Consider the following 13,830-nt stretch of genomic DNA (forward strand, 5'->3'; position numbering starts at 1 on the left):
TGGGGTGATGGTGGGCCAATTTAATAGTGGGGACTATTCATTTAAGATGGGGTGATTTGGGGAGAATGAGGTCTCTATTAAATGTGACTGAATTATTTAATGGCTGGTTGTGGGAAAGGGGTATATTTATAAGATGTAAATACTATTAATTTATTGCTGGGGATGTTTGGAGGGAGGGAAATAGGTTTATTTATTAAATTGGAATACTATTATTTTAATGTTGGGGCTGGAGGAAGGCCTAATTAGTAATCGTGGGTGCTATTGATTTAACGCCGGGGCTGGTTGGAATTTTCTAAATGTACCCTTTTTCCCCCCAAATACGGCCCCCAACATTCCAGGACCCAGACAAGCCGCAACTAAAGACACCTGCAGCCACAGGTGGTGTAAGTGACAAGAACAGGTAAGAGAGAGCAGGACAGTCTGTCAAATGTTCTGATTCTAGTGGGACAATCCCAATATTTTGCGACTGTTCTGCCCAATGTAAGGGACAGGCCAAGTCTGAACTCTTTATGTATGCACTGCATTCTTTATATACTACACTTTGGTGCTAGATGTCCTTTGTGGGCTTACCACACCCCCTCTGGTGGTGTGGTTACGCCTCTCTAGTGGCTGGCCACACCCCCTATTTCGTTATTGATATAATAAAATAAACTATTATTGCAAACTTGCTCATCCATTTATTACCTACTTAAAGAGAAAAAAAAAAAAAAAAAGTACAAGGACACCCCTCTGGAAAGTTAAAGCAATAGTTATACATGTTGGAATATGGAGCATGCCATGGAAATTATGGGTTAATTAATGCCTAGTATGATGCCTGCTAAATAATGCATAATAAGCAAACCAGTAAAATGCCCAGCAAGATGCACAGCAGTTAAAGCAACGTCCATTAGCATTACTACTGGCCAGGAAGATGCTCATTAGGTGCAATAAGGTCCATAAAATATTGATGCCCATGAAGGACACTGCTGATGGGCATTACTGTAGTAGTAGAATCATCCTTATTGGACATTACAATTTATGGGCAGTCAGAGGCATTTCTGGCACCAATGAGCATTACTGTGCCTATTAGTCATCTTTGAGGGCTTTGCTGTCCCAGTAAAGATATTACCCTGTAGTACTAATCCTTTTTCCATTGTCTCCTCCAGTCCAGTGCCCTGCGATAAAAAGATTGTTGGTTTTCCCAGGTAGCACTCAATAGAGCGCTTAACATAATGACAAGCGTGCGCTGCCACCATCCAGCTAGTCACGTGACTTTGCAATACAGGGCATTGCTCCGCCCCCCTCCCCCTTCAGTCACAGAAATCATTCTGGTGGGCTGGAGGAGGAGAAGAGTAAAATACATTTCAAAATGTTGCTGAAGCCTGGGACATTTCCTGGGCCTCTATGGCCCTAGGACCGATAAATTCTGGGGATGTCCTAGTAAATTAGGACAGTTGGCATGTATTCCCATTATTGAGAAAAATCCGCTATAAAAGCCGTGCCCTCCCTCTCACAAACTCCTTAAGAATTATGTAAAATGGTTGTTGTAGCAATATGCCTAGGTATCCTTTTTCAATTTGCATCACCACGAGTATCATGGCTCTGTTTAGTAAGGTCCAAAGTGAAAGAGCTTGCCATACACTACCACCTCTCACAAGCTGCTCTAGAAGCAGACCGTCATAACGGAGTACGGAAAATCTACTGAAAAATGTTGTCTATTGGAGTGTGGAAACCAATTAACTCACCAAATAGTTTATTTTTTAATGGGTTGGTCGGAGTAAATAGATGTAAGCCCCCACCCTTCCAGCTGTCATCATCCTTTTGTACAGCTGGCGAGCTTGTTAAAAATATTACATCCTGTTATTCTCATCAATTTCCTGGGAAGTGCCCACTGTCTATCCATTTGAATTTATTATACACAAAAAAATTGCGAAGCCATTTAAAATACTTGATTACAATGTAAACTGTTTTAAAGGGTTATCAATCATCCTTTGCCATGTACTAACCAAACATTTTAACTGTATTTAGGCTTCTTAAAAACAAAAAACACAACACAACACACCTTTGCTTTTAAAATGTTGTTTTTAGTTATTGCTACCCCCTGCATACGGACATCCCAAAGGGTGAGGCAGTCAGTGACATCTAGACAGTGTATAAGATTCTGGACAATAACCATATAAAAAGACCTTTTGTGATTGAAATATAAATAAATGCGATGCAGAGAACAGACGAACTAAAACTTATTTCTGGTTACCGTGATAGGTGAACATTTAGAAGGAAGGATCTTTCTGGGGGAAAAATAAAATTTATATTTTGCAGTATAGTCATCACACCCACCCCCTTTTCCGGAATGCAGAGGGCTCAAGACCAATTTCTTCAGATTATTATATGTGCATACCAGAAATAGACACTGACAGGAAACATGTGGCTTCTTGTCACTGATCTACATTTTAAACTTCTGAAATCATTTGAATCTTCAGTTTAAATGTAATTCTGAAAAAAAAAAAAAAAACAAAAAAAAAAAAAAAACCCCACACATAGTGGATTATAAATTCAGTTCTAGAAATAAAACCCTAATGTTGACTGTCCACAGCAAGGAAACAAATGCAACATATTAAGATTGTTAATATAAATCAGGTCAGGGAGTACAATTTTAATACCTTGATTTTGTTTTGAACAAATCTGAATAAGTTTAATTGGTACAGACTGAAGTGACAGTCCAGTTAATCAATGGAAAAAGAAAGCAATAGATCTCATTTACAATAACGTCACACAGATATACAGACCAGCCAAGTAGCACTGCTGGCCGCTGTGACAGTGCTTTACATGGCGGAAGTTATGATGCAATATTTTAAATAGGTTCTTCCTATTCTGTGACATCAGAAGAGGAGCAAGAAAGCCTCGGATCAGCCCCAATAATAGTCTCACCACTAATACAATACAAAATAAAATAAAATAATCTAGTTAAAAGGGAGAAAATGTTCCAACACATTTTATTGTTAATGTAATTCTAGATAAGTTGCTTCCCCTAACTAACAAAGTTACGTCAAAAGGATTCCTTAAATACATATTTTCATCATAATTTACACAGAAACAAAAAAGAATGAAGACATTATTACTCAGTTAGTAATTGTTTCTTGAAAGCAATACTAAAATTTAAAATCAAAGTCTCAGAAAAAAAGATGAAGCAAAAGATTAGTCTCCTGACGGGGAATGACAATGATAAAATGAACATCAATTTAAAAAACAAACATTCTAGATTTACTCTTGCTAAGCACAGTAGAATGTATATGTCAGCCACAGCTTTAGTTTATGCCTCTTTACAGTTTATGAACAAACTTAGGGAGTTGCACCTGCTACCTCTTTGCCTGCTTGCTCTTATTTCAGACCGTTCTAGAACTGGACATATATCCAGTGGACATACATCCAGTGACATCAAATAATATCTCAATAATATAGCCATTCGGTAATGCACCAATTATATTGTGAGGGGATTAGAACACCTTAAATTAAATTGGCTGGAGAGCACAGGGAGGACATAAGGGATTCTGGGAAAAAAGATAGCATGCAGAGGAAGATAGCTAAAATTGTAAAGCTTGAAAGCAAATTTATTAGTACCATCAGAGCAACTAGGTATAGTTCAATAACTAAAATACTAAATGTATCTCTTCATATTTATATTACACAAGTACAACAGGGAAGAACAATAAAAAAGTGTAAAGAGTCTTTATAAAGAAAGAACTTAAGTTGGTAGTAGAAAGGCTGCAAGATTCAAAGTTTGTTGATTTAGATTTTATTGAAAACTAACATGCTGTTCAACTGATATTAAAGATTATGTGCAAATGAAAAAAAACAGAAATAAATTAATACATAAACAGGGCTGGTCTTTTCAAACTAACAGCTAATGATTACAATGAGGCCATTCTTAGGGTAGTGGCAAACAAATACTTTTAGTAGCGAGGACCAAAGAGCTGGACTGTGGGAGCTGTTGGAAAAAGGAGGCAGATTGGGGGTAATTGTAGGCTGAAGAGGTGTAAAAGATAGATATATATATATAGATATATTATATATATATATATATCTAATATATAAATGCTTAGTGGCGTCTGTGTGTGTGTGGGAAAATAAAAACCAAGTTGCAGCGCCACCTGCTGGGCAGAGTTATACACTGACCTACTAAATTCTTAGTGTGTGTGGGGAAAAAAATTCAAAAAGGGCTGAAATTTGGTAGGGCTCAAACTCATTTTCGTGAGGTAATTTTACCTCATGAACACACGTGTAGAGGCATGCGTTAGTGTGTGTGTGTGTGTGTGCGGAAAAAACTATTTTCTCAGAAAGGGCTCATCCAATTGACCTGAAATTTGGTATACTGACATTATTTGACAAAAAAATTAGAATAGTGAAGTCACTTAACTTCCATCATCCCCCCTTCCCCCCGTGGGAGGGGTAGTAAAAGCTAAATTTACGAGTTGAGGGGTCAAACTCATTTTCGTGAGGTAATTTTACCTCATGAACACACATTAAAAAGGGCGCTTGCGTCGGGAAGTAACGATCTTCCCCTGAGGAGGCCTGGGCTAGGCCCAAATGCATGACAAGAACCTTTTTAAGACCTTAAGTATCTTGATTTGACTAAAATGCATGAGTATCATGCAGTGGGGTTAACACACACACACACTCACATACATACATACATACATACATACAGTGCTCCATCCAAAACATTACAATTTGAGCAAACGGCTTCCTAAAAGAGAGGGAGAAAAAAAAAAAAAAAAAAAAAAGAGAACCCATGTTTTGTTTTTAATATTGTACAATGAAGAAAAAAGAAAAGAAAAAAACAACAACAAAAGACAATTTTTTTTTTTTATGCTCCCACAAACTGGGAACAAACCATGCACGCTGTATGCAAAGGCTTTGACTTGGGCTACATGAAGCTCACTCACAGAAGTCTCCCTCCATACATCACAGTTTCTCAAACTCACACATAATAGGGATGAAGAGAGCTGCCACACTATTAAAGAAAAACAAATGTATAGAATTTTGAGTTCTCAAAACCAACAGATGCTGTTTATGCTCTGGCAGGAGGATTTTTTTTTTTTTTATTCACTTTCTCAATGTAGCAGAATGCACGGTTACCAGAACACCAATGGAATACAGCATGCAGGCTTTCATCACACAACAAACTAACTATGCAATGTACATGAGCAAATCTAGTACTTGGAGAACACTATTGGACTGAGAAGGGCAGTCAGTCAGGTCTATGTTACCTTGCTGTGTTGAATCTATGCAGCTGCATTTTAATGAGCTTCTGGGGCAACCAGGGCCACAAGTGAAAACAATAGATTTCTATCAACTTAAAGTAAATATTTTACAGTATTTTGCCATTACATTATATAATTCATGCAATAAATATTTGCTTTCAGCAAGTGGCATTGGGGGATGATGGTAGATGAGAAAGAAATGTAAGCAGAAATCCTAGAACTGTTCACTGGCATGTCAAAAGCTTTTCCGGATTAAGTTCCCACACTACTTAGATCTTTCAATCAGATGTTGTAAATAGGATTAGGGACTGCTGAAAGTTCTTGCTCCCAGATGTTCTCTTCGTATTAAAATTATTTCTTGACTTTCCATTTTTTTTCCTTTGTGCACCAACAAAATGCTTTGACTTATTGAAATTATGCTAATTGTAGCAGTGGTACTTGGCGAAAATTACAAGTCAGTACGGGCCATTATTTTGTAATTTGGGGAAAATATATATAGACATGTTTATTCTTAATGTAATGATGATCATTTGTGTATGAAGGTCATTTCCCTTTAAATGACGTAAGATATTTATGTAAATTGTAGTTCCTTTTTATACATGGCAAGCTTCCAAACCAAGAAGCTAAGGATAGATCTCTAAGTGGTTGTCTTTGTTTAACTGGAATAATATCAGTTAAAGTTAAGATAAGCTCTTGCTGGAAGAGGGAGGTCTTTGTGAATACAGATACATACACTACTGCAAGTGCCCCACAATGGTATAATTGGGAAGGCTTCGTAAAAACAACTGTATTACAAAAACTTTGTTGTATGTGGGGATGCTAATGGGGAAAATGGAAGCAAAAGTGTAGACTTAAAGAAAGCTTAGAAATGCAATGCTTCAGATAATGTAAGGGTTTCCTTTTAAGAGAAGATGAAAATACAAAAAAAGTGTCCCTTGGGACCAATAAATGAACAAAGCCTTGCTTAGCAAAATATTACATTCCAAAAAAATATAGTGCGGTCAATGAACAATAAAAACAGATACTGTACAGCCAATCTTCCCTTTGATCGCTCAGTCTGATACTTTGCCACTAAATCCTACTTGCACAGTAATGAAAATGTAAACTTGGCAGATGAAAACCACAAGTTATGTAGAATGGAAAATGAGTGCATTGGAAAATAAAAAGGACTAGTATGTATATATATATATATATATATATATATATATATATATATATATATATATATATATATATATACACACACACATACATACATACACATAACCACAACAATTGATATACTCTGGCGCTATCTACCACATCGGTAAGTATTAAAAAATTATACATAAAGGTTCACAACACTGTATAGTATCAGATATAATAATCGATAGTCCACAATCACTTCACTCATGTGTGAGTGGCAGCCACGTATAAGCCTGTATCCAGATGGTCAATCCAGAAGAAAATAGTCACTAGAACAAAGCACAGGCAGGGCGCCTCATAGTGTAATACCAGGACAACAAAGGACAAAATATGTATATATATGCGTACCGTCAGGTAAGGATGTATGATCCAGACTCGAGTGGCTCCTCTTTGAGAACTATAACACTGGATCTCAACTCGGGAACAATCCAGGAATGTGGAAAAAGGCAAACATAGCATAATATTGTAATGCAAAGGATAATGCACCACGTGAAACACCACAGGATATTCAAAGGGTGTATAATTCAAAATTCACCAGGGTATATGTATAAACCTAGCCCAGAGAAACCATACACCACTTTATGTGTGAACAATAATTCATATGCGTACCAGAAATATGAGCATATTAGCCAGAAGATGTTTCCTTGTAGGCAGCTGTATCTAATACATGGACACCCACAGAGGTGCACTCAGCTCATCAGCACACTGCAGACCTGCTAGAGGAACTTCTGCAGCGATCACCATAAAGCACGCCCCCATATGCACACACACACATACATACACACACACTTCATTGCTGCATATCAAACTGGGTCCCTGGTGGATGCGAGTAAACTGTCCTCCATAGACACGTGTCAAAAAAGTCTAGTGTCTGAACCAAAGAGAACAAGGTACACATGAGCAATGTAATAGATAAACTAAGCCCTGAGCAGTGGCTGCTCTTATGACCCTTCATTTAGCAGGGGATAAGTAAATAAGCAATAACCCCCTTCAGTAATTGTAACAACTCGTACAGGTGACAACCTGCAATCCTGGGCACAGTATACGTAAAGAAGTCAGAATATTCATTCTCTGCCATGTGGATGCCCCCCCCCCCCAAAAAAAACCTTGAACTCAACAGGGAATTTGTCCGATTGTTCACAGCCCCTTTAAGTAATTTATCACAATTCCCATGGCCTGATTATCCAATAGGCTGACTAGTCTGCAGCCCATGGTGCAAGATTTTGGGGGTTGCAAAATTGTGACAGGGAGAGATATAAACGGAAATTTATTTTAAAGTATAAGAGAATATCTGTTCTCCAAAGTAAAAAGAAAACATGAAGGAAAGATGTACTCTTGCTGTATTCCCATGGTAAAGGCTGAAGACAATGAGTCATGTCATGACCCATTTAAAAGGTCAAGTGGAGCAGAGTTTCAAAAAACACAGAAACAAACATTGGTGGGGGTTAGAGGAAGCCAAAGTTTGTTTTTCCCTCCTGTGTATTAACCTGGCGTGGATGACGAGGGGTGCTACGAGTGTATTAGCCTAGGTCGGACTGAATCCTAAATAAGGCCCTGACAATTCCCACTTACTCACGTAAAGTAACCAACCATAATGATTGATTCTAAAATAAATCTATACGAGCACAAATTACTAAATCAGACATTAACTGTACTGGTTTGAGAGGAAATAAAATATATATTGCTATTTCACAAATGAAGTTAAATAACCTCCAGTCAGTTGTGTATGAACACAAAGCACAGTGCATTAGTGCAGTAACTGGAACCTATACTGCAATAGTATATAAAAAGGTTTAGGGCAGTTTAAAAGAACAACATTCCCAATATTTTACCATTACGTGTAAAATGATTCACATGAAACCTTCAACATTTGTTGTAGATCTTGCTGTTTATTTACTTTTTGTTAAGAGTGTGGGGAGGGATTGATCCCTTAGCCAGCAAGCGGTACACAGGTCTTCACTCGCTTTGAACTGAATTGATAGTGGTGAGCATAGAGCTAGTTAATAAAATGTGATTTTTGAATAAATAAAAAAGAATTGCTTTTAGGAAGTATGAACAGACTCAGAAGAGTGAAGATAAAATACTATTTCTGGTTAAGCAGAAAGAAGCTAAGAAATAAGATGTGCAAAGGCTCAGGCTGAAGATAAAAGTTGGTAAGTAAGGCTAGGTACACACTGGTCAAATGATTGCACGGAAAAAACTCCAATCAGCCGTCATCCGACCGTTTGGTCAGATATCGGGTGAGCGTGTATAGTGACACGATAACCTAAAGTCGTCCCAAAGTGCTGATAATTGTTTCATTTGGTTGGTCGTACTGTTTAATATTTTCCGACCAATGACCGATCACGTAGTGTGTACGCACTCACGCTCACGATCTTCATAGAGTTTACAGAGTCGGGTTCTTCTCAGCTGATGTTAGCAATCAATGTCCCGGTGAATAAATGTAGAAAGTGCTGTAGAAGAAAAAATCCATTTGGTCGTTCTGAGACAGAATGTTTCGTTTCAGAGCCACAGAAGCTAACGAAATTCATTAGAACATGTGGATAGCTATAACAAGACAGTGTGACAATGTGCCAATAATGAATGAATGAATATTGTGCCGTCATTCTCTGAAGACTAGAGGACCAGATGAAGAGTGCAGATCTGAATGTAAATCATGTCAGTGTGTATGCATGAATCACCAGACTGATCAGTCGTAGGTACAATTTTGTGACCGACTTGTTATCTCAGCTTGTACCTAGTCTAAAATGGGACAAAACATTTTTTTTTTTAAGATATACCAGGGAGAAGGGAAAAAACAAAGAGGAGGGCTAGTGAAACTAAAGATTGAGAGGGAATGTTTCAATGAAGGAGAAAAGGTTACAATAGATCATCTAAATAAGGATTTCTGCTTAGTATTTACAATAAAAAGAGATGGAATGGGATCTTGATCTTGGTTAAGTAATATTGGTGTAAAGAGTGTACATGAATACATTTATAGTAAGGAAAATCTTGACCAAAAAAAAAAAAAAAAAAATCTCTCATAAAACTCAATGTAGACAAGTTAATAGATCAAGATGAGTTACAGTCTAGAAATGAGTTACAGTCTAGAATATTTTTTTTTTTTTTTTAAAGGAGTGCTGATTACGCCATTATTAAATGAGTTATTCAACCATTCATCATCAACAGGAGTAGTTCCAGAGGACTGGAAAAGAGCAAGGGAAGCCCAGTAGAGAAAAGGCTGGTAAGTAGAGATCAGTGAGCCTGATAATTAGTAGTGGGAAAATTAATGGAAACAGCTAAGAAACAAAATGTACGATATTTCAAATCCAGCAATTTACAAGATCAAAAGAGTGTGGATTTACTGTTAGAAGATGACGACATCAAACAAACCCGATTGTTTTCTTTTGTTTTGTTTTTTGACTGGGTGACTAACTTTTGACATTATCCCACATCAAAACCTGAAAAACATGTCTGCTTGGGATTGGATAGGATATTGGTTGAAGGATAGATGAAGAGGGAAAGGTTACCAGCAAATTAGCCGGAGGATTTGTACTTGGACCAGTGCTCTTCAATACCTTTACTGGTGACATTATTATCAGAATTGAAGGGAAAACATGCCTGTTTTGCAAATGACAAACATGGTAGACACACCAGGGAAAGTGTCCAAATTGATGTTCTAGGTAGATTAGTGGTTAAGAGCCCAAAGAGGGAAAATCATGCACTTGGGTATCAAAAGTCAAAAGGCAAAATATAATATTTGTAACACAAAAATTGCAACTACTGTGAATGAAAGGGATCTAGGACTTAATATTTCAGGCGACATAAAGGTGGGCAGAAAATGTATCAAAACAAGGGATAAAAGGTTTGCTGTATTATAATCTGTATAATCAGTTGCTGTATTATAATCTGTTAAACTCCCTGTATGTCCTTCCTTTACCCATCTTCATCATGTATCCTACTGTACTGAGCTGCAGATTTTGGGGTGTCTTATAAATAATAAGATATCAGATTCCCTGTAAGAGCAACAGTAACCAATACAGAATACGTCAAATTAATTATTTTTACTCAGTGTTCACTGCAGAAAGAGCGGGGAAGGGACCACAGTTAAGTTGCAAGTATACTCATAAAATGAGGTAGATACAAGTACATTTACAGAGAAGGTCCTATCAGATCTCTCAAAACTGAAAGTGGATAAATCAATGGGGCCAGATGGGATACATCCAAGGATACTAAAAGAGCTTAAGGGAGTGCTGGTAACAAACTTTAAATTTCAGTGTACAAATAAGCTATCAAGTATTTGTGTGCTACATGAAAAAAACAGTCAGTATTTAACTTATGTGCAAAACAGCAAACTAGTTTGCACCCCTTGCATCGTAACATGGTTTTGTCCAGGAGACTGAACTAAGATACCTCTTCATTTAAGATCCTTAATGAATCAGGCCCACTGTGTTCAATTCTGGAGGCCATATCTCCAGAAGGATATAAATACATTAGAGACTGTACAAAGAAGGGCAACTAAAATGGTGCATGGCCTACAGCACAAAACTTACCCGGAAACACTCAAAGATCTTAATATGTATAGTTTGGAGTAGAGAAGGGAAAGGGGGGACACAATAGAAACTTTCAAATATATCAAGGGTTTGAACTAGGTACAGGAGGGAAACATTATTCAAAGGAAGAGAAGTACTAGAACTCGAGGACATGCACTGAAACTGGAGGGAAGTAGGTTCAGAGGCAATTTGAGGAAAAACTACATTACAGAAAGGGTAGTGAATAAATGGCATAGCCTCCCATCATAGGTGGTAGAGGTTAATACAGTAGAGCAGTTTAAACATGCTAGGGATAGACATAAGGATATCCTTATAAAGAACAAATTATCAAATAGGGTTTAAGGTACCATAGGTTAATAAAAAAATTAGCAGACTAGATGGACCAAGCGGTTCTTATCTGCCGTCAAATTCTGTTTTTACGTAAATTCTTCTGTTTTGTTATGCTCTTATAACTCTAAGATGGGAACATGAAATAAATAGTAATTATATATAACATTCTTTTCTCTGTAAAGTGCAGTACAACCAATTCCGGCAACCACTCCGATTCTAGTTATCATTTATTCAGTACATTCTACAAAACAATAGCTAGAATCCGATTGGTTGCTTTAGGCAATCTCTCCACTTTTTAAACCAGCCGGAAACTCCCAGCTTGATAAATTTACCCCTAAGTGTTGGAACATTCAAAACTGCATAATCTATATAGAAAACCGGGTCAAAGTGTTCAATGGCAAAGCATGGGATCTGTAAAATCAAGTTACTCAAGTAACTATACAATACAAATAAAAGATGTGACTCAATGGGAATGTGCCATCTTTGAAATAAAGCTCCTAGATTGTAAGCTCATTTGGGCAGGGCCATCTTTCACTTCTGTATCATGTGGGGCAGCACATTGGCCTAGTGGTTAGCACTTCTGCCTCACAGCACTGGGGTCATGAGTTTGATTCCCGACCATGGCCTTATCTGTGTGGAGTTCGTATGTTCTCCCTGTGTTTGCGTGGGTTTCCTCCGGGTGCTCCGGTTTCCTCCCACACTCCAAAAACATACTGCTAGGTTAATTGGCTGCTATCAAAAATTGACCCTAGTCTCTGTCTGCCTGTCTCTCTCTTTGTCTGTCTGTGTGTGCAAGTGTGTGTCTATATTCGGGAATTTAGACAGTAAGCTCCAATGGGGCAGGGACTGATGTGAATGAGTTCTCTGTACAGCACTGCAGAATTAGTGGCGCTATATAAATAAATAAATGATGATGATGATGAGGATGATGATGATGATGAAGAAACAAGCTTAATGTTTGCAATCAGTGTCCAGTGATTAATTAAGTCATTCAAAATTTAGGTTTCCCTGGGATGTGGAGTTCAGGCCTACAAGCAAGTCCCTCGACATCCTGCTGCATGTATAGTGCTCCTACCCTCACTCCTGCATTCTCCAGCAGGCAGTGTGTTGTCAGTGGCACACTGTCCCTACTCCTGTCGATCAGATCTGTTTTCAGACTGGCAGCATTTTGCCCACCAAGCACATAGGAGGGAAGGGAGCAGGTGTGGTCATAGGACTTTGGTGCATGGTCTAAAGGAGAGATCAAAAATACGTAACCTTAATGTACTCTTACCTGTGTCTTGACGAAACTGTGCAAGTGTTGCAATATCTATTATATATGGAGACAACTTTGGATCAACTTGTCCAAGCGAGATACTGCTGCTGTTTCCAAGAGCACGGGTATTTTTCTGCTGTTGATAAGCCTGCATACATTGTTCTATATAATTGCTCACTTTACTACTGTATGGTCTCCATTTGTTCAGCTCATCCTGCCATTCCCAAACAGCAACTGCTAGAGGCCCAGAATTCCACTGATTTGTTACTGTAGGAGGTCCAGATGGTCCGGCAGCTCCCCCAGTTTGGGATGGACCAGCTGCCATTCTGGAGGGTTCAGAGGATTTCTTCAACCAAATAAAAATCAATGTGCTCTAATGTTTAAAGGGACCTTTTATGTGCAGTGATGATTTCTTCACGTACCATCTTCTTAGCCTTAAAAAAATATATGAGAATGATAGCAACGTCAACTTAACAAATTAGCTTGCTACTGCTACCTATGAAGTATTAACATATGACAGAACTCTGCAGCAGAAGAGAATGAATAGCATGAGAGAAGGAAAGATACAGTCAAAGCTATTAGATTCTATAATGAAGTAATAAGGTTTGATTACATTTAGCATTATATCAAAATTGGCTGTATTTTAAAGAAATATCAATTTGATAATTACAAAACCAGTGGGCATGTTTTAAAAAGCAGAACATAACGGCTAGAATGTTTTGCCATTAAACTGCTACTTATTTAACTGTACATCATGCTTATGTTCACAGCCCTTCTATTTACATGAGAATGATATATTTTGAAATATTGAAACCTCAAAGTGCCACCTTCCGTTAGTAAAACAGCCTCTACCATTAATCAATTTGTAAGGCGCTACAAAACTGTGCCACGCTGGACACATCTTTTAATACAAAATGTAAATCATAAATAAGTCTGAGGAGAGAAAAAGCAAGGAGACAAGATTTAGAAACAATAATTAACCTGGAAAGAGGCAGTGATTATTGTGTAGGAGAATTAAACTGACATCTATGAAGAGATAAACAGCCTGGTAATTTCAAAGATAAGCACATGGGAAAGGGGTATTCGTGTCTGGAATCACCCTCTTAATATGCAAAACTGAAAAGACTTAAAAAAATATAAAACAAATGAAGAAATACTGTTGCTCTACCATTTCTAGCACTGCAGAGGAACTTGCACTGGATCCTTGTTGCAACCGTGACTTGTAGTCTTTATCCAGGAAATATAGATGGTGGAAGAGTCTATAAATCAACAGTACAGATAGTGAGGA

At 37.7% G+C, this 13,830-nt stretch overlaps 1 protein-coding gene across 7 annotated transcripts in view; it reads right to left on the reverse strand.

Annotated features, from left to right (window-relative positions):
* Nucleotides 1-13,830, reverse strand: part of DTX2 (deltex E3 ubiquitin ligase 2) — a 73,247-nt gene that overhangs the window by 46,553 nt on the left and 12,864 nt on the right. For all 7 annotated transcript variants that reach the window (XM_075195113.1, XM_075195116.1, XM_075195110.1 and 4 more), the window contains exons 2-3: nt 13,711-13,801; nt 12,561-12,976 (exon numbers count right to left, since the gene is read on the reverse strand). In XM_075195113.1, the coding sequence (XP_075051214.1) occupies nt 12,561-12,867 (307 nt within the window). In that variant the 5' untranslated portion in view covers nt 12,868-12,976; nt 13,711-13,801. The remainder of the gene's footprint in view (nt 1-12,560; nt 12,977-13,710; nt 13,802-13,830) is intronic.

This window comes from Mixophyes fleayi, chromosome 2 (assembly GCF_038048845.1).
Source record: "Mixophyes fleayi isolate aMixFle1 chromosome 2, aMixFle1.hap1, whole genome shotgun sequence".
Lineage (NCBI taxonomy): Eukaryota > Metazoa > Chordata > Amphibia > Anura > Limnodynastidae > Mixophyes > Mixophyes fleayi.